Source organism: Stigmatopora argus, chromosome 4, assembly GCF_051989625.1.
Source record: "Stigmatopora argus isolate UIUO_Sarg chromosome 4, RoL_Sarg_1.0, whole genome shotgun sequence".
In the NCBI taxonomy this organism is placed as follows: Eukaryota; Metazoa; Chordata; class Actinopteri; order Syngnathiformes; family Syngnathidae; genus Stigmatopora; species Stigmatopora argus.
In genome coordinates this window covers 5,845,677-5,867,254 of record NC_135390.1, presented here as the reverse complement: position 1 = coordinate 5,867,254, position 21,578 = coordinate 5,845,677, and the positions used below count along the sequence as shown (strand labels likewise).

Genomic DNA, 21,578 nt, shown 5'->3' with positions numbered 1-21,578 from the left:
CATTGAACACTCTAAATTGGCCCTAGGTATGACTGTGAGTGTGAATGGTTGTCCGTCTCCTTGTACCCTGCAATCGGCTGGCCACCGATTCAGGGTGTTGTCCCCCGCTGTGTGCCCGATGTCAGCTGGGATAGGCTCCAGCACCCCCTGCCACCCTTGTGAGGATAAGCAGTTCAGAAAATGAATGAATAGCTTTTGCATTTGGCAATGAACTACTGCCAGGAGACGCTCACATGAACACCATGGCTGTTGCTGCGTTGTTTGCTTTGGAAGGGTTTCTTCAAGAAGGTTGACTGGCCCCTTCCCGCTGGTCCTTCCCCCACTGGACTAAAAGAGTGGAAAATTGGAGCGACTTCATGCTCCCTAAGTTCCTAGTTAGAGCGCCCACTTGCACACTGTGGTGATGATGTCTCTCCTTGTCCAGCGCTTCTTACTGCTGCTCGCCTGCGTGACTTTACCCGTGTATGGTGTGGAAAAGGTGAGAAGTAGAGCATACCGAAAGGATCCTGATGCTGACAAGGTAAGAGATTGCAAATATATCTCAATCGACGTGTAGCGATGTGGCATTTTGCAAAGTGGGGGACCTTGTGGACGACCAGTCATGCCGTGCCTCAGATGAGCCTCACATTTCTTTGTATAAAGTGCACTTTTATGTTTGGGATATCTTATTGCTGATGCGTATAGTAACTTAAATCCATATGCTATAAAAAATAAATAAATAAATAAAAACATCCCACAAGGGGTTGTGTTGACGTGCATTATGATTTGCAGTTTTGGAAATATGCCACTCAGATAGTTATGTAGTTTATTTAAACTTTAGGTTTTATTGTCAGAAATAATGCTAAATAGGAAGCAAAGCATCTGCCTGTATATCAATGTCTTGTTTTTATATAATTAAAGAGGCAAAGGGTGTAAATATATATATATATACTATATATATATATATATATATATATATATATATATATATATATATATATATATATATATATATATATATATATATATATATATATATATATATTTTTTTTTAAACTATTATTTCTCATCCCACCCTACACACTCCTAGCATTCTTGTACGTATTAGTATACATAGTACTATAGTGGGTGGCCTCTGGTGGAATAGAATTCACACACATCCTCTGTCCTGTCCTCTGTTGAGGATCTATCAACTGAAAGCCATCTCATCTCATTTTCTTAACGGCTTTATCGTCACTTGGGTCGCCGGGGGTGCTGGAGCCTATCCCAGCCGACTTCAGGCCAGAGGCAGGGGACACCCTGAATTGGTGGCCAGCCAATCACAGGGCACAAGGAAACAAACAACCATTCACGCTCACACTCATACCTAGGGGCAATTTAGAAGATCCAATTAGCCTACCGTGCACGTCTTTGTAATGTGGGAGGAAACTGGAGTACCTGGAGAAAACCCACACAAACCCAGGGAGAACATGCAAACGCCACACAGGTGGACCGACCTGGATTTGAACCTAGGTCTCTGTGAGGCTGACGCGCTAACCACTGAGCTCCTGGGCTGCCCCTCAACTGAAAGTGAAACTGTTTATTTTGTTAAGACTTACCAGACCCCCTTCCCCCTTCAATTTCCCATTAAAACTTCTACACCCTTCAGTCGGAGAAGCCCAAATACATCATCTGAGCTGCTCTTTTCTGACCACTGTGGAAGGATATGCTTAACAGAATGTTGTTCCATAATATAATTTTGTGGTATTGGAAACCCAAACTGAACTCTGCAATCTGAAGGATCACAATTTTTATTGTTAAAAAAGCATGGCAATCACAAATCCCCTTTGTTTTCATCATTCCAAGCATTCAAATTACACTTTAGAGATCAGTCTGTGCTACAGCAAGAAATGCATCAGGGTTCTCAGCACCTTCAGTCAAATACCGCCTTTATGCTTCATCTACAGTAATGGGCTGTGTTCAAAATCATTCAGTATAATTCATGCAAACATTAAAGTTCCATCTGGAAGTCAGTATTTTGGTCAAGTGGACAGTGAATCCATTCATTCTTGTGCTCAGAAAATCTTAAAACCTGAGATGTATTCTTAATTTTGTTCGAAATCAAATAGCCGCAGAAATATTTTATACACTACCAAATCTCATTTTTACCTATACTTTTCTGCAAATGCAAGCTTTCCCGTTTAATATAAAGCTAATATTACATCCACGTATCCTTCAAAGCCACTCAATGACTTTAACAGACTATAGACATCTGTTTCCCCCAGCTGAAATGAGAACACCACAAATCCTTCTACATAAAGGAATTTTTTAGATGTTCATCTTCTGAAGTACAGTTTTAGACAGCACCCGAGGGATTGAAACTGACTCATTGAGTGTGGTTTAGTAGCTCTTTGTTCTCATCTCCTGAGCCTCCCCCACAAACCTAATGTATTTTGGTTATGTACCCCTCACTGTTCCACATTTGCTTTTGGAGCAAAATACATTAAGCACACGCGTCCCTTAGGCATTAATATATAGGCATGGGATGAAACCGTTACAAGTCAAAAGGCCAGTTTTAGGTGGTCTTTATAGCAATAAAAATCTATAAATAGATATTTCAGAGTCACCTCATGATGTAAGTATTGCTTACTGTATATTGTACTTGTATTAGTCTTTCATTTTGACTATGGCAAATTTTCGCAGAACTGTGTATATATTTGAGTCAAATTACAAATGTATTATTCTTTAAACCTCTGGCTATAGGATTTTGTATCAATTAGACTTAGCAGGATTTTGTATCAATTAGACTTAGCCGGATGAGGAAATATCACCGCTAAACTCTCAGAACATCATCTACAACATGGTCTTAAGTCATTCAGCTGGTCTAAGGTGTTGGTCCCATTTCATCTTATTTGGATTTGACCTCTCAAAAGAATGTGGTTAAATATATTGAAAAATAAAGATATCAGATCAGTGAGAGTTTATTTTTCCTTTCTTTTTCCTAATGAATTTAAAAATAACTAGTCCAGCTTCTTATCGACAAAACAGCTGGCTAATTTAATGTTGCCACTCTGCATGAACTACACTCAGGAAGCAGGAAGTTATACAATGATCTCATTCTTAACACCCACTTTCACTCCAACTTGCTTGCTCCTGTAGTATGGCAGCTGCATGCAGGGTCCCGCAGGAACAACCGGCAGAGACGGTAACCCCGGCGCAAATGGCATCCCGGGAACGCCAGGTATCCCTGGACGTGACGGCCTCAAAGGCGAGAAGGGTGAATGTGTCAATGAGATCTTTGAGGAACCCTGGAGGCCTAACTACAAACAGTGTGCCTGGAACTCCTTGAATTATGGGATCGACCTGGGAAAAATTGCAGTAAGTACATTTGCACTTGCTGTAACCCACTTGATACAGTCATATTCTTTGCCAGCTGGAAAATATTGTTGTTAGGAAAAACATAATTCTACTAAATACTACATGGAGGAAAATCTGTAAAAGGAATTTAAAGCAGCTCAAGCTCAGCCACTGTTTAATCAGACCAGATCAGGAAAAGTGAATTTCTCTAATGAGTTTAAATTGTTATTTCTCACTGTGAGTCATAATCAAGCTATTGGTTTTATCTTTGCTTTTTTATGTCTTCTGGGAAGTAAGGCTTGTAATAAAGGTTGTACGTTGTGTTGAATGATTTGTTAATGATGTGAAAGACAAGAAGGATTGGCGAATAACATCGACAAATACATTCAATCATCTTTGCCACGCATCCTCAAAAGGGTTGCTGGAATCTAACCCAGCTGGGGAAAGGCAAACTGCACCCTAGAATTGTCACCAGTCAGCCTCAGGGAACACAGAGAGACAAACAATCAATCATACCATCAACAATTGGAATCGAGCCCATGCCTGGCCGCACCAAAGTCAGGAGAGTGAACCTCTACACCCGCAGGCACCTTGACAAATACAAACTTCCATATTATACAGTACAAGAAAGTGAACATATAAGCAACAGAAATCTTTGAATAGTGATGAATAGATAAAATAGTGACCTAGAATTTGCCATTCCCCACTGCTTTTTTGTAGGATTGCACGTTCACCAAGCTGAGAACAGACAGTGCCCTGAGAGTTCTTTTCAGTGGCTCCCTCAGACTCAAGTGCAAGAACGCGTGTTGTCAGCGTTGGTACTTCACTTTCAATGGAGCAGAGTGCACAGCACCACTTCCCATAGAGTCCATCATATACTTGGACCAAGGCAGTCCAGAGCTCAATTCCACCATCAACATTCACAGAACATCTTCAGGTATGAATTTATGAAAAAATAAAATATAGTGTTGTATGTACATTATTATTGTACACACAATGCCAGTAATATGCAACTTATTGATAATTTTAATATTAGATATTTAGATATTAATGCTCTGACATTGTCAATGCAATCAATGACAAACTTGCTCTCATGATTATAATTTTGAGAGCGAGCGATTCCGGCGACGAATAACATGTACACACGCCCATAATACGCAATTTATTGATAATTTTGATATTAGATATTTAGATATCAATGCTCTGACATTGTCAATGCAATTACAAACTCTCTCTCTCTCTCTCTCTCTCTCATGATTATAATTTTGAGAGCGAGAGATTACCTGGTTGATTGCTTTCCACAGTAAACTCTCTCTCTCTCTCTCTCTCTCTCTCTCTCTCTCATGATTATAATTTTGAGACCGAGCGAATCCGGCGAAGAATTGTCCGTTCGACGAAATGTCCGGCGACGAATTGTCCGTCGACCAAACATCCGTTCGACGAAACGTCCGGTCGACGAAGTGTCCGTTGACCAAACGTCCGAGGACGAAGTGTCCGTCGACCAAGTGTCCATCGACGAAACGTCCGGTCACGATTGTCAACCAAGCTTAGTGTTTTTTTGTGTTTAAGAACATATCATGGGCATTGTAGACTATATAATTAGAACATAGGTGGACACACAACACAATACATTCATTCATTTTCCATATCGCTTAACCTCACGAGGGTAACGGGGGTGCTGGAGCCTATCCCATCTATCTACGGGCACCAGGTGGGGGAATCCTTGAATTGATGGCCAGCCAATCGCAGGGCACAAGGAGACAGACAACCATTCGCGCTCACACAGCCTACTTTACATGTTTTTGGGATGTGTGAGGAAACCGTAGTACCCTGAGAAGACCCACTCAAACCCGGGGTGAACATGCAAACTCCACACAGGAAGGTCCTGGACCTGGGATCAAACCCTCAATCTTAGCAATGAGGGGCCGACACACTAACCACTCGCACACTGGTTTTCCCCAACACAATACATGCTGGGCTATTTAGAAAATTGAATATATCTATTTTACACTTTCTATTCTAGTCCATCCCAGGGGTGGAGGTTGATTTTAAATTGATATAAAGCAAAAGGCAGATTACACCCTTGGGGTTAATGAAAGTGCCACACTGAAAGTCAAGCGAATGAACAATTGTAACATCAGGGACTCAAAAACTTTCAGTTTGGAAATGTTGCAGGGTGTGCAAATTTTGAGAAATGTCAGGTTTCATTGGGAAAGATGATGTAAAAAACATCCCTAATTTAATATTACTAGTTTCATGTTGGCAGCCCAGTGGCACGAGTGCTTACCGCGTTTTTAGCATTTTACAAGGTTTCCAATACTTGTGGTAAGCTTTTCAGATAACTGGACAGAATTAAAAGACAAACCACAGTTTATGTCGAGCTATTAATTTCCATGGCAGTTTCAACTATTGTGGCGATTGGAAAGTAAACATTGGGAAAGGTCACATGCTATTACAGCAGTTTTGTAGCCATGCATTTTGAGTGTTCCCTACAATTTATGTCCTTTCTTTGTCTCTGTTCTTTTTTGTGCCAGTGGAAGGACTGTGTGAGGGTGTCAAAGCAGGGTTGGTGGACGTGGCCGTATGGGTGGGGACCTGCGCTGACTATCCCCGCGGCGATGCATCTACAGGATGGAATTCAGTTTCCAGGATTATAATTGAAGAGCTTCCCAAATGAAAATAGTTATATAAGAATGGGGCCAGCTTTGTGTAGTATGCTATCTGGTCTTCCAAAATTAGCATATATGGTTTACTGAGGCCTCGCAAGATTTCTGATAGGAACCTCAATGTTTTGCTGTCACAATTCACTCTTTCATAATCCAGTCTTTTTATAGGGAAAACTATCATTTGTACTGTATTGTACAGTATTTTTTTTCACTTGCTGGTGCGGTCGGCATTAATTGCCAACATGTACTTGTTTTACCGCACTATAAGGCACATCTTCAATATCTTAAAAGTTGCTGCATATATATAGGGGGCACTGGACATAGTAGTAGTGGTGGTGGCAGTGGTAATAGTAGGGGATTATTTTATGCATCCACTACATAGAGCTGTAGGAGTGGTGGTTATGAGTTGTGTTAGATGGGGCTGGGCTAAAGAGAATTTCATACAATGATTAAAAAATATTGATCCATATAGGGATTATAATGCACACTGCCCGGTTTAGAGAAAACTGAAGTCTTTTACTTGTGACTTATAGTGCGGAAAATACGGTATGTCTTTTTTTTAACTTGAATTTCCACTGTTTAATAAAGCAGATTTTTGTCCAAGTTTGTAACCTTTTGACTGCCCACATTCAAAAACGACACTATATACAACTAATGGAGGAGTGATGGTGATTGTTAGTACTTAAAAACATCAACAGGACAGAAAATAGCATCCAAACTTTCGTACAATTACACCCAGCTATTGATTAATTAACCCCCCCCCAAAAAAAAGGAAAATAGAAATAGCGAGACAACACTAGGAGTGTCCAGTTCTGAGTTTATAGCCCCCAAAATAATACAATTTAAAAAGAGAAAGTCTTTGTTTCTGGCTTAACACAGTTCATTACAAATGTATTTATGGTAATATTTTTAGGACAAGTGATGCCCATTGAATTATCAAAAATAGACAATTTAATTTCAGGTCTCTTGTATTTATCTCTCACACTTCATTTTCAGATCAATAGTTTTAACTGTAACTGTAGCAATTTTGGAGATACTCATTTGTGTTAAACAAAACCCTCAAATATTTATATGTAGTGCAAACATTTATCACTGGGCAGGAAAAAAATCATCCTCATTCCACACTTAGTAGAGAAACAAGGCAACTTATTTCATTCCTTTTCAATGGAACGCTCAAGGCATTTCACTGAAATTAATATTCCAAGTACTCATATCATGATTATCCATCCAGGTACTGTTGCTGTTGAACAACTCGGTTCAAGTCCATACTTTTCTTTTTTGCCATTGGAGCTTGTCACCTTGGATCAAGGAGGAAGCGGGAGACATTTTCATAAACTAAAAATGTAATGCAGCATGCTGGAGTGACACGAATCAAGTTGGGGACGATGCCTTTGTAGAACCCAATGGGGCCTTCATTCCTGCAGAGAGAGTCCTACACGATTACAAATGCTAATGCCGTACAGTAATCCACTGATCGCTTTATGAACATTTGCAGAAAGCATCACTGGTGGATGATGATCAAATAGTTTAGTCAACATCATACCTCCACGTCCGTTTGATGACATCAATAAGACCGTTATAGCTATTGTGCTGGTCTTGCAGTCGAGCGCGGACCACTTGATATGGGTATGTTGTAGCCACAGCGAAGATTTTGGATAGTGCTGCCATCGTGATGTATTCCAATGCATTCTGTTGAAATGCAATGATTACGTGATCAATGAACCAAGAAAAGTATTAGGTGCAACAGTTAGCCAGGCAATATACTGGAACATCAAGTGTGGTTTGCCACTGATTCAACTGAGGCTCGAGGGGTTAAATGACTCACAAGCTTTGCATCAGAAGGAACTTTCTTGTATTGATTGTAGTCTCTCTTGAGTTCCTCGTAGGCCATGAATTGGAGTGCACCGTGAGACGTTCCAAATAGTCCAGGAATGTAACCCTTTAACATTGGTATGCTTTGTAAGTAATTTCAATGACTTTCTGAACCATACAATGAACAAAACAACACATCACGGCCTTATTTACATAAAGAATTTTCATTAGCATTTTAGAAAACACGTGCCCAGACAGAACTAGGTTGAAAGGAATTGTGGTGATACTGCATTCACCTTTTACCACCATTTAGTTATTTTTTTTCTTCTATATTTTGGTGGGGGACATCCAGTGACACAATGTGAAAACGATGGCAGAATAACCCTCCAGTTCAAGGGTGTCAGACTCGGGTTGGTTCGCGGGCCGCGTTAACGTCACCTCGATTTCATGTGGGCCGGACCATTTTATAGTATTTAGATTTTTTTTTTTTAAACATGGATTAAAAGAACTGGATTAAAAGCCCTGAATATTCAGTTTTTTTATAGATCTAAAACAATGTTTATTTTAGCTTTTTTAAATATTTTTTTAGATTTTACAAAAGGATTTTTGAACTAAAAACACAGAAAGAATTGATTAAAAAATTACAATTATTGATTTAAAAGGGGGAAAATCAGGAAATGTAATATACATCTATACTCTTCATTTTAATTTGATCCTAAAACAGAAAGTCGGCACTCATGATTTACTTTCCCGGGCCAGACCAAATGATGCGGTGGGCCAGATTTGGCCCCCGGGCCGCCACTTTGACACATGTGCTCTAGTTAGTTGACAGCACCACAAGCCGTCAAGTGACTTGTGTAATTATTTTATAATTATGGACCACAATTTTAGCTTTATAATGTGGTTTCACATTGTGAAAGTTATCATTATCTTTATCCTGAATGTACACACAGAGCTATTGACAGTAGCGGTATTTGATTGATAGCTTAACATTGGACATTTACATCATTGGACAAACTCCCCAAATTAGAGAACTGAGAATGTCTTGAATTTTCTTCATTTTGAGGCCTTATCTTGTGTGGTCTAATCATTCAAACTTGACAAGGTTGTGTACAAATATTGTGTATTTTATAATATGTAACAACCATAATGGATGATACACACTTATTAAGACACAATTTGAGATTTGTTTCCCTAATATGCTTCTTGGATCAATTAAGATGGCAAAATGAAGACTGAAATACGGTAATTGTATGCTATTTCTTCATTGCCCGATATTGCATTGCCTGGTTCTCGCTACGTTACACAATGTCCAATGGAAAGAACGTTTAATTTCCTTTTGGAGACATTTATTGCTACTCTACATAAAAGGTCACCGCATCAAAATTGTGTGGATTTGGTGCCCTCTAAGGGCGTTCACGGAAAAGGGAGTTAAATACAGTTGTGTCATCTTTATAGCTGTTATCGCATGCATATTTAAACAGGTTTAAACATAATTACATAACCCAGATTTTAACAAGTTGATTCTAGCTTGTATTAATTTATGTATAACACATACGTACTGACCCTGTAGAGGCCTGGCACTCCCTCTGTGCGATAGATCTTGAGCAAGGCATCCAGCATCCCCTTGTATTGTTTACTAGTTGGGTCTGAACTGTACTGCAGTACAAGCCTGGTCTTAGTCACCCAAATGGGGTTAGTTATGGTGAGTGTCAAAATGCCTGTAGGGAGAGAAGCAAAGGTTATTGTTCCAATAAAAATTGAAATTTCACTGAAAGACATTTTGAGACACCTCACTGAATTTATCAAGTTGTTAAGGCACTTTCGAAGAAGAACAATACAAAAGAGTATTAATACCTGATTAAGACTTTAGTCCAAACTAACTAACAGTGTAGTTCACACTAACCTGCTTCGGCTGCGGACACCAGATGCTCTGTAGCTGTCAGTTCTGTTTGGCGGCCTTCCTTTACATAAGCTTTTATTGCATTGTAGCTGCGGATGATGGAATGCGTCATGAACCAAAATAAATGTCGATGGTAAATTAGTAGTAACACACTTACAAAAAAAAGTAGAGCCCCCAAGAGGCTCCAGCACCCCACACGTTGGGGGTGACTCCTTGATAGAGTCCCCTTAGTCCCTCCTGGTGCCACACGCTCTTCATACAATGCAGTATACCATTATACTTGGGTCTCAATTCCAAACCATCACTCACTGTTAGAAAAGACGTAAAAAAAGGTAATTCACAGTCCAAAAAAAAACAACAACAACATATGACTTATCAAAGGTTTGCTATTGTGTTGTGCTTGGAATCTTTAAAGAATTTCGAATCTGGTGACTGTTTTGATAAATAAAATTTGCAATGATCTTTTATTGTGAAGATAGCTGACGTAGAAAATTTAAATAAATAAATTCTATTAAAAGGGAGATTTTTTTTTAACTTGTTCAGTGATAACAATGATAGAATACTAAAACACAGATGTTTTTTTAAGGCAGTGGCTCCTTAGCCGGTAACCGGTCAAATAGTCCCAGGGGCTATTTAGCCAGTAACGGGTCAAATAGCCTATATGGCCTCATATGGCTATTTGCTGGTAAGAATTCTGTGTGGGGTAAATAGTAAGAAACTACGGCTATGGAGCCACTGCCTAAATAATAGTCATTATTTTTTCTTATTTTACCTTTCTGTCTTAATGATCTGATTTGGTGATTCTTAATGATCCCATTAACTTTGATTTGCTTTGTACTTTGTGCTTTTGCTTTGTTGTTCTGTCTAATCACCCTCTGCTACTGTCACAATGAAATTTCCCAAATACGGGATGAATAAAGTTATCCAATCCAAGTAAATCCCTATTCACCTAATGTTAAAATCTATCAATTAGCCATAACACATCAAATTTCAATATGATTGGTTGAATGGTTTAGAAAATCCCCTATTCACTCAATTATAGATAATAGGTTACCGGCTAAATAGCCCCTGGGACTATTTGACCGGTTACCGGCTAAGTAGCCACTGCCTTTTTTTTAATTCAAGTCTAAATCCAGCATTTGTCATTGCAGCATTATTGTCGTATGGGCACTCAAATTTTAAGAGCATAATGATCTTTCAATGTTTAGCATCATGTCTTACCTGCAAACCTGATTTTGACCAGGTCGAGAGGATGCAGAACCAGTGTTGAGACAACACCTCCGCTGAGTCCTGCGACCAGGTTTTCTACCTTCACATGTCTGAAAACCTGCTGGATATGTCCAGCGAGTGACACTGCAGATGCCGGGTTTTTACTACTAACGCCAATGGCATCATGATTTGGGCCGGTGCTCATGCTTACCAACGTTCGCTGTAGCTCGCAAAGCTAACTGTGTACACACATGTAGTCACAAATCATCAAAAGGTTTACTAGACAAGTCATAGTCACAGAAATAAAGTCGTCACGACGATGCAGCAATATAGCTTCTTTGAAATTGTCTCATCGCGGGCCCAACCTTGATAGTAACCCACGTTTTTAACATGTGGTGGTGTCAAACGCAGTTAAGTGACATTATCCAAAATGTCAAGTAGCAGTAACACCAGTGGTCGACCTTGTTGATCGGAAGTTCATCATCGAAGCTAACGCAAACTTTGTAGTTTATCCGGTTTTGAATTTCGGCATAAAACATCATGTACACGTAAACCTACTGAATATATAATATTCAAACAATGTTTTATTTCCATTTGAAATATCTTACAAGTATTTTATCATGTTATTTGAAAAATCATGTTATCATTCAGGTGTTTTCGAACACTACGTGATACATAATATTTGGCCTGGAAGCATTTAAGGATACTAAACACAATATTATGGAGGAAGTCGGGTAGTCTTCGGAGATGTGGACCTCTTACTTTTATTTTTGTTGCGTACTATAGTGAACTTCCTTTCTGACGTAATAGGACTTTGGGACAGGCATCCGATGATTCCCACAATGCACCGCGGTTTCCGCAAACGACTCTTCCTTCTTAAACATGTGCTGCAGTCTTTCGTGATTGTAAGGATCATTTTAATCCTGAATTGAATTAATTGTATTTCACCATTCTTCTTCTTACCATAAAATGAAAGTAAAAGTTCTTTCGAGGAACCCGGACGACTACGTCCGGGAAACCAAGCTAGATATTCAGCGTGGTAAGTAAAGTAAACCATCTTTGCTATCTACTTCTAGCCTGTGTAGATGTGGTAACATATTAAGAGTCATGCAATTAAAAACAACACATCAAATGATATTTTTAAAAACATAGTATTATCTTGTTTTTTTCTATATCATAAGGAAGTTAGTAATTTATCTAGTAATGGTTGTTTTCTTACTGCTAAACAGCAAATAACCAACAAATAGTAAATTATAATTTGCCAACGTCCACTGGTGAAAAATAGTATAGCAACGCTGTAAGTCTTGTGCGCATATAAGCTGTACCCTTAATTCAGTCATGTTTTTTTTTGTTACAAATATGGCTTATATGCGAGAAAATACAGTACCGTTTATTTGTTGACTGACTGTCTGAGAATTTGTCCTAAATATTAAATACAAAAAAAGATAACTAAAATATTTGTGGTTTGTGTCTATTGTTTCCACCAGTTCCTCGAAACTATGACCCCACACTTCACCCATTTGAAGTATGCAGAGAATATACCCTGGCCCTTAATGCCACTAAGCTCGATAGGGTGTTTGCAAAGCCTTTTGTGGCCTCGTTGGATGGACACAGAGATGGAGTGAACTGTATGGCCAAGCACCCCAAGAGCCTCTCCACGTTTCTGTCTGGCTCTTGTGATGGAGAGGTAATCATTCACTTACCATACACATGTATTATGGTTCAGATATTTCTTTATGTAGCATGAAGCCACTCAAATGTTTTTCTCTTATATCATCCATAGGTTAAAGTGTGGAATCTTCCGAAACGTGAATGCCTCTACACATTCCAAGCCCATGAAGGTTTTGTCCGTGCAATCATTGTCCGTTTTTGTGGAACGTCATTCTTCACGGTGACTAGTGTTTTCGTCATGCCAGAAATGCCTATTGATATCCCTGTAGTTTTCATATATCACTTCTAAAAGGAATGGTCTTGTTACAGGTTGGGGATGACAGAACAATTAAGCAATGGAAAATGGAAGTACCAGGTTATGGTGAGGCAGTGGAGCCACTTAATACAGTTCTAGGCAAGGTATGGAGAGCACAACCCCTTATTAGTTGATATAAAAAAGAACCAAGATCCACCTTCTCTCAATTACATGGCATTGTCCATTTGGGTACCTATAGCTATGTTGGTATCCAAATAGATAAAGTTCAACAAAATGAAGATTGTGAAACTAAATCCTTTTCCATTGCAGACAGTTTTCACAGGACTTGACCATCATCATCATGAAGGTTTGTTTGCAACATGCGGCCAGCAAGTGGACATTTGGGATGAGCAAAGGAGCAGCCCCATCCGTTCTTTTACTTGGGGTGTAGACAGCTTCAGCGCTGTTCGTTTTAACCAAGTGGAGGTAAGTCTCTGCAGTATGTTTTTCATTTGTACTTGTGTAGTTCTCTCTCAGAGTCGAAAACATTTTGCTTTAGTTGTTGCATTACACATCATACGACTTGAACTTTTTCTAGATTTGTCATAACCAAGGCTTTTTGCTGGTAGTTTTTATACAATGTGGTCTACCATTATACAATATACAAGCCTTAATCTAATGAGTGTTTATAAAAAATAATAATATTTATTTTCTATTTTTCTTTTTTGCCGCATCTTTTTCGTGTATAACCGATATCTACGAGCACTGGGCGGAGCGTTTCATTTTTTTTCCCGTCACTCAGCGCGAATGGCGTAGCGATCGCTAGTACGAGGAGTATATATTACTTCTCGTTGGCAAGTGGTCGTCCGTTATCCTATTGTGAGGACATTTGTGTGCATCATTTTCGGAATATTTTGAAAGGAATACAAAAGCAAACAGCCCATCGATAGTGAAAGTCAGGTTGGAGGCGGGGCAAATACTAGAGCCAACCCGGCCGGGAGAAGAAAGGTATAAAAATGTAAAACAAAATTAGAATTAAGCTTAGTGTAAGTTTAGATTAAATTTGTTTTTGAGTGTGTGCATCGTAATCCAAGTTCATTTAAATTTGTTTATGTTATATTACGATTCAACGGTGAAAAAAGTCTCCCCCGCTCTAGCAGACCCAGCAGATTTGATCACTTTTTTTCTGTTCACCCATAATAAAGTCTTTAAAAGAACCAAACTTCTTGAATGTTTTTTGTGACAAAGAAGTATCTTTTCCAATCACTCTATCAGAGAAAAATCTGAGTTGTAAAAATAACTGGAAACTGAAGAGAGCCATGACATTATGTTCTTCACAAGTGTATGATAACTTTTGACCACAACTGTATGCACATAAGGGACTCATGCGTAGGTTTAGCGGTCTACCATGCACTGAAAACTAAGAGTAAAAGTGCACAACCACAGAATTGTCCGCAATGATATATTTTCACCTCAATGGTCCATATATGTCCATAGAATGAAAAAGTGTAGGATGTGTTGGCACATAATTACACCTGGCTTGCATTTTATGCCCCATTTATATTTTACAAATAAAGTGGGGCATGCACATTGTGTTCAGTCGCATTACGTTGATAGAGACCACATTCCTAACAACCTATCACACGTTTGAAAAGTCTATTTATTATTTAAAATCCCATTATATCACTTTACCTGTGCCATGTAAAACCAACGCAAGTTTCGGTTATGGATTATAAGTGGCCTAGTTAAGTTTAGTTCACTATGTAATTTAACCGGTGTAGAATGTTAGCACAGACCCTGAGGTTGAATCAATTCTGTAATGCTGACCTTATTATTTTTTTGTCAGACTGAACTGCTTGCAAGCTGTGCCTCTGACAGAAGCATTGTACTGTATGACATGAGAGAAGCAGCCCCACTTAAAAAAGTATGGTGATGGCACTTTGTTTTTTCAGGTTTCAGTTTTGCATGCAGTTATATTTATTATTATTTTTTCCCCTTTCTTAGGTTATTATGACAATGAGGAGCAACACACTGTGCTGGAATCCAATGCAGGCCTATTACTTTACATGTTGTAATGAAGACTATAAGTGAGTAAATTGATAACAATATTAGACGTCCCCGTTTTTAGCAAATGTATTTTTATTGGGGGGAGGATTTGTTTGCCCTTTTTTCCTTGATATTTTTCAGTTTAGTTTTTTAAAGTTTCTCTTTTGCAATAAGTTTTGTCCTTTTACCTGTCTCCGTAGTCTTTACACATACGACATGAGACATTTGATGAAGCCGCTCATCGTACACGAAGACCATGTTTCTGCAGTGCTGGATGTTGACTATTCCCCCACTGGTAGAGAGTTTGCATCTGCTAGTTTTGACAAGACCATTCGCATTTTTGCCAAAGATGGTGGCCATAGTAGGTAAGCAAAAGGCAGAATTTGTTTCCTGTAACTTGAGTTCTAATTGAGCTTTGAAGGTGTTGGGAATGGTACACAGTCGATTGGTCGCCCGGAAGGTTATTGATAATTACCATTTAAATCGTTGCTCAAATTCCCTAAATACAAACTGCGAATTACTATTTATTCATACTTAATGCTCTAGTAATTATTAGGCTAAAGAAAAGCTCCAAATTTCCCGGACTTTTATTGTTTTTTGTTGGAGAACTTGTTAAGACCCTGACTGACGTACCTTCCCAAGGGGACAACTCATGTACATACAAACTCTTATACACTCACACGTCGGCTCAGTGAAACTGCTCATGGCCATTGTTGGCTTTTATTGATGCGTAGACCGTGTTGTTTTACCTTGTTTTGTCGCCGGTCTTTTGGTCGTCGAACTTTTGGTCGCCGGTCTTTTGGTCGCCGGTCTTTTGGTCACCCGCTGTCGCGGTCCGGGCGACCAAAAGACCGCGACCAAAAGACCGCGACCAAAAGACCGCGACCAAAAGACCGGCGACCAATCGACCGCACACGGTTGGGAATTATTGAAATGAATACTTCATCAAACACAAGACAGCACTTGAAAATAAGTATTAGCAAGTAAAACTGAAATCAAACTATTTGACGAGTACATGTCTAAAATGCCCATTCATTGATTAAACATTGAGTTTACTTCAACTTTTACTTTGTTTATGTGTTTGCTAGGGAGGTCTACCACACCAAACGCATGCAGCATGCCATCTGCATAAAGTGGTCAGCCGATAACCGCTACATTCTGGGTGGGTCAGATGAAATGAATATTCGTCTGTGGAAAGCGAACGCATCCGAGAAACTAGGAGTGGTAAGTACATTTTTTTACTAAAAAGTTTGGAACTCTGTTCAAATAGACTACACCCATTTAGATGAAACTTCAATCTTCCTCAATTGTCAGACACCCTGATTAATTACCTGACGGCTGACACCCACCTTGGCTTTGTCAGGATAAGTTAAACATTCTGATTGAGGGCAAGATCACTCTTATTAAGTGAAATTACCAGTAGAAGGAAGCCCAGCGGACATCTACTCACCTCTGCAGTTGTTTGATAAAATACTTAGGAATTAATTAGTATTGACATCTCTCAACACGGTTACCCAGTCAGACAGTGCAGTCTGTCAAAAAAATAAGTAGCTTTCTTTGCTCTGGTGAGATGTGCTCATCTGTTAAATAAAGATCCCTGTTAATGGTTATCAAGTATTTTAATTTAGCAAATATAATGTATAGCTTTGTAATAATAATCAATGCTGCCCTGCCCCCATTTCCTTCAGCCATCTTTACAAATCAGTCTCTCCTGCTTATTTTCTTAATGCTGCTGTTTGGAATTTTGGCTCACTTAGCGGATGTTTTACTGTCACTCTGTAAGGAAAGATTTATTCAAAAGTATTGCACTTAAAGAAATCAGACAGGGTCTGCTCCTATCAGCAGTTTAAATCAACCAATCACTTAAAGCGGACCGCTCGCAACATAATGAAGCATTAACAATCAAGCTGGAGCTGTCTTTGATTATCAAGAAATACAGAAATGCTGAATCAAGCCATCCGTGATAACTTCTCTTTTAAGTTGCTGAAGTTCACTTTTTTTCTTTGAAAACTTTATTTTAAGGCACAGACAACATCTTACATAAATTACTCACACAAAACTTCTCAAAGTATTTAGTATGCAAATAGCCAATTTCTTAGACATCTGATAATGGAGAAAATAAAAAATGGAGAATTATTTTTGATGTTGATAGTGTGCTATACACGTTATGAATAAAAAACTGACTGCAATGATGTGGACATGCCAATTTCAATATTCTATTCAAAATAAAACATGGATTAGATACAGACACGCATACATGACAGACCAAAGGTATTAACTTGAGAAAATGTATAATTTTTAGGGAAACATGTCGATTTTAAAGTTAATGGTGTCGACAAATCTCAAAGTTGTGGCAGGCAGCAATTGAGTGTGCCAAAGTTCATTATGAAAAAGTAACATTGGTAGTTTTTAAACAATTTGTTACAAGTGTTTGGGAACGATTAAGAACTATAAAAACATACGAGCATATGGTCTTGCTGCCAAAAATACGATTCATTCACCATCAAATGTATTTTCTAAAATATTCAAATACTACTAATAATTATGAGTTCTTCATGCACACACATGTCTACTCTCACAGTTTTCAGATACAGTGGTACCTCGTCATACGACCGTTCGTCATACGGAATGCTCGTCTTACGGGGGAAATTTCGATCGAATAATTCGCCCGTGATGCGGTCAAAGTTTCGTGATGCGACCAAGCCAGGTTGCCATGGCATTTTTTTTGGCATATCTTTCGTGTATAACAATATTTACGAGCACCGGATGAGCTATTCAGACCAGGAAACGCACAACGCGCATGCGCGGTGAAAAGAGGGCTTTCTGGGTAATGAAGTATACTCGTGCTCGCAAAAGTATCCCCGGTAGCAACTCTATCATAGGCGCCGTTCGATGGGACGCGAACACAGATGCTACAAGCTAAAAGGAGCCGCTAGCCAGCGCCCCTGTAGCTCCCATGAGAAATCCGACTCGGATCGCTGCCGCCTGTGCGACGAGGAAACAGAGTCGTCTGAACACTTATGGCTCCGCTGTCCGGCCTTAATGACCGAACGCTACCATCGCGGCTTGGGCAACTCCCTGGATGAACTTATCCGTGTTCCAGTGGCAGCCCTAGCGCTGCTGAGGGTAATCCTCAGGCGCCTGAGGTGAAAAAGAAGAAGAAGAAGAAGAAGAAGAAGATGAGCAGCGGGGCGATCGCTGATAAGACTGCTTGCTGCTCGTTGGCAAGTGGTCGTGCGTTCTCCGATTGTGAGGACATTTGTGTGCATCATTTTCGGAATATTTTGAAGGGAATAGTACGACAGCAAACAGCCCATCGATAGCGAACGTGAGGGTGGAGTGTTTGTTCTGTTTACGAGTGCGTTGTGTGGAGGGAAAAAAAAAACGAAGCCCCTCTCCCCTCGGCGAAATCCGGCCAATTTTAGTTAGATTAAACACTTTATTTCTATTAAACCACTCGTTATTTATTACTTTGTCAATATATGGCGAATTATAAGAAATAAAACATTTTTTTTTCAATCCAATATCCTGTTTCTGGTGTTTTTTTCAGAGAGTTGGAACGAATTAAATTGTTTCCCATTCATTTCAATGGGAAACTTTACCTCGAGTTACGAGTAACTTGTCATACGAGCTCAGTCCCGGAACGGATTAAGCTCGTATCTCGAGGTACCACTGTAATTTAGTTTTTTGTTTGTTTGAGATATTTGCAATTTCATGGTCATTCTTTGTCGTAATTCACTGATCAAAACACTGTCAGTGATGTGGATTAAATCCGACTTTTCCATTTCTCACGATTTAGCTTCCACCCCGAGAGAGGGACGTCACCAACTACCGCAAAAAGCTAACAGAGAAGTTCAAGCACTTCCCGCAGGTCCGACGCATCGCGCAGCATCGACATCTCCCGAAGGCCGTCTACAATCAGGCCAAGGAGCTGAGAGTAATGAAAGATGCCCGCCGCAGAAAGTGAGTCATTTTTTCCACTTCTGTTAAATAGTGCTCATTGAAGGGGGCGTCCATGGAGTCCAAGTGCATCGGTTTTGGTGCCTTGGTTTGCTGCCAGTTATGGCATCTTTCTTTCCATTCAGTTCATGGAAAATCCCCCTCACAGGGCTTCCCTATTAGAAATTTCCATTCCATCCTGTATGTACACATTCACTATTTAGATGGAGGATTGATTGTCCCACTTCACCCTGGCCATAGTACACTGTATTTGATTCACCAGCAGTTTTCTCAGTGAGCTAATTTGTGTGCAGAATAATGTGCTTTGTGTGGTTAATGTGATATTCTTAGAGTGCATTTGTGTAGTTGTTAGTAATTTTGCTGGTTGATCATGCAGTATTTTCCTCCTGCTGTTTGCTCACCCCTGAGTCTTTCATCCCATCTGTTATCACCAGCAGACTCTTCTCACTGTCTTTCATCCTTGTTTTTCAGGGAGAAGAATATCCGGGCACACAGCAAGCCAGGAAGTATACCTGTCTTGTCTGAAAAACAGAAGCACACTATTTCTGTGGTTAGCTAAAAACAGAACTGCAATATGAAGGGGCAACATACTCAGCATGTGATCAGACTGTTTTCACCTGGGAATCTTGAAAGCACCCTTTCACTGGAAATGCTTTGATGACAAGACAAAGCATTCCAATTTAACCTTTCAATTAATATCAAAGTGTGTTGTCTCGTGTTCAAATTTGACATGTTCAAGGTTCCTTTATACCTGACCTTTACCAGGGGTGCTTGGCAAACCAGATTGCAGCCAAAGATCATCTTGGGCATTGGAAGAAATTGGTTAACTATTACTTAATTGATCAGGACTCTTATTAGAATCTATATATGCCAGTGACATATACTAGTGTCAGGCAAAAAAAAGAAGTTGCTTTTGAGTTAGATGGTATTGCTTCCTGTCCACATATTCACCTCTGTTTATTAAATCAACAAATCCAAATCTAATACCAAGTGCATCTGCAAGAGAACACAGAATATATAATGACTTTTTTTTTTCTAACATTTTCAAAATTTTTATGTTTGGTTATGTACTGTTCAAGATTTTTGGGGTACTCAAACTATGTCGGGTAATACTGCTTTAATGCACACAATGTTGTTATTGTCAATGTGACTCCAACCAGTGGATGGATATATAATAATAAATTCAGAATCTGAGTATCCATTAAGACCTGCCAGTCAAGTTCACAATGCTTGTCTTCACTTTTTTTTTAAAACACTTCCAGTATTACTTTGATGTTTAATTAATTATATTCAAATCTTCCTGCATTGTAATTAAAGTATGAAACTCCAGATCTGGCTAAATGTAACTTCCATGAGGTTTATAATGCAACCATATGTGTAGTTCTTGTATATGTTGGGTATGTTCTTTTAAAATATATTTCAATCTCCTATTTATATTAGAAAAAAACTCATATGTTTGCTTTGGTATTATTTAGTGGTAAGTATTAGGTTTTCTAGAATGTTTCATTTAAAATTCATGAGCCAACATGTCACTGTTTGATTTAAAGCATTTCACCTACCTGTTGTTTGACGTGGTGCTAATTTGATTACAGGTCTTGTGAGGTATTCCTTCTATCCTCTTAAAGCTGTCATTTAAATCCAATCCCCACAACTACCTGCGTATGGTTGAGACGAGAGTGACTAACAAGGTTTCTGAAATGATGGCTTATAAATTTTTCTGGACAAGTGAGCAACAAGGAATTGCTCAACAATTATTTTTGACTACAGCAAATTATTCAGTCTTTAATTAGAGTGGTAAACAGAAAGCTAAAGGTTTAGCTTTCTATAATTGATGTGAATACATTTCTGCTAATTAAGTAGATGCAACTATTTCTAATTACAGGGAAACATTTGACATTTTTATTTCTTATTTTTACGTTTTTATTTTGTAGCAAAAAATACACTACATACCTGCAACTAATTTGTACGATGTTTAAACCAAGGGTGTCCAAATTTGTAATTTCTTTGAGGGACAGAAAATTCTAAGAATTCACGGGCCTAATTGAAATCCATCCCCTTACATTTTTCAAACAGAGAATTGTAGACATGCCCACCACTCACCCACCAGGCCACCCCATATATTGATTGGCCGTGGTGCACTTGGTAGGTATTGCAAGTTGTGTTGTCCGAATGGTCAGCGGTTTGATTCCATGCTATGATTCCCCATCTGTTGATGTGTCTTTGGGCAAGGTGTAGATTCCTATTTTGCCCTTATGTTGCATTACCTGTGAAGGCTGGGACTGTGTAAGTCAGGGGTGTTCAAAGTTTTATTCTTCAAGATCAGGGGTGGGCAAACAATTCCAGAAAAGGGCCGCAGTGGGTGCGGGTTTTCATTTCAACCCTTAAAGAGGACACCTTTTCACCAATCTGGTGCCCTACAAGTGCAATCAGTGGATTGCAGTCCGGTGCTTCTTGTTTTCTGCAGAAATCTCATTGGATAAGCTGTCAGTGCTGGATCGGTTGGAACAAAAACCTGCACCCACAGTGGCCTTCGAGGACCGGTTTACCCACCTCTGTTCAAGATCTACTTTTCATGCAGTCAATCTCCCGCGATCTACCTTTTTTCCTGGCTCCTGACAAAGCTCAGCAGTTATGTTTGTTGACTATTTCCAGGTTTATGAACATGTATGGGAGGGAGTAAGTGGGTACAGGGGTGAAAATCCACTTAGGGTTCATTCACTACTTACTGCAGATACGCCAAATTTATATACTAATAGCATTG

The 21,578-nt window shown here is 39.2% G+C and overlaps 3 protein-coding genes across 4 annotated transcripts; 2 read left to right on the top strand and 1 right to left on the bottom strand.

The window, feature by feature from the left end:
• The first annotated feature begins 283 nt into the window (after positions 1 to 283).
• Positions 284 to 6,576, top strand: LOC144073401 (collagen triple helix repeat-containing protein 1-like). 2 transcript variants are annotated; one of them, XM_077599174.1, is made up of 4 exons: positions 284 to 478; positions 3,118 to 3,336; positions 4,036 to 4,252; positions 5,850 to 6,576. In XM_077599174.1, the coding sequence occupies exons 1-4, from the start codon at positions 404 to 406 to the stop codon at positions 5,990 to 5,992; spliced, it is 654 nt and encodes a 217-aa protein (XP_077455300.1). In that variant the 5' UTR covers positions 284 to 403; the 3' UTR covers positions 5,993 to 6,576. The 2 variants fall into 2 exon arrangements, with proteins under 2 accessions (XP_077455300.1, XP_077455299.1); XM_077599173.1 differs by having other exon boundaries at positions 295 to 520.
• A 212-nt stretch (positions 6,577 to 6,788) lies between these two features.
• Positions 6,789 to 11,409, bottom strand: LOC144073433 (solute carrier family 25 member 32-like). The gene is made up of 7 exons (XM_077599246.1): positions 10,918 to 11,409; positions 9,854 to 10,004; positions 9,700 to 9,785; positions 9,360 to 9,514; positions 7,807 to 7,920; positions 7,525 to 7,670; positions 6,789 to 7,399 (listed from the first exon to the last, which is right to left on the bottom strand). The coding sequence occupies exons 1-7, from the start codon at positions 11,108 to 11,110 to the stop codon at positions 7,276 to 7,278; spliced, it is 969 nt and encodes a 322-aa protein (XP_077455372.1). The 5' UTR covers positions 11,111 to 11,409; the 3' UTR covers positions 6,789 to 7,275.
• A 304-nt stretch (positions 11,410 to 11,713) lies between these two features.
• dcaf13 (ddb1 and cul4 associated factor 13) lies at positions 11,714 to 20,022 on the top strand. The gene is made up of 11 exons (XM_077599245.1): positions 11,714 to 11,944; positions 12,393 to 12,592; positions 12,689 to 12,796; positions 12,886 to 12,975; positions 13,142 to 13,297; positions 14,658 to 14,735; positions 14,816 to 14,898; positions 15,058 to 15,222; positions 15,946 to 16,081; positions 18,657 to 18,820; positions 19,289 to 20,022. Exons 1-11 carry the CDS (start codon positions 11,875 to 11,877, stop codon positions 19,374 to 19,376), a joined length of 1,338 nt encoding a protein of 445 aa, XP_077455371.1. The 5' UTR covers positions 11,714 to 11,874; the 3' UTR covers positions 19,377 to 20,022.
• Positions 20,023 to 21,578: the final 1,556 nt, after the last annotated feature.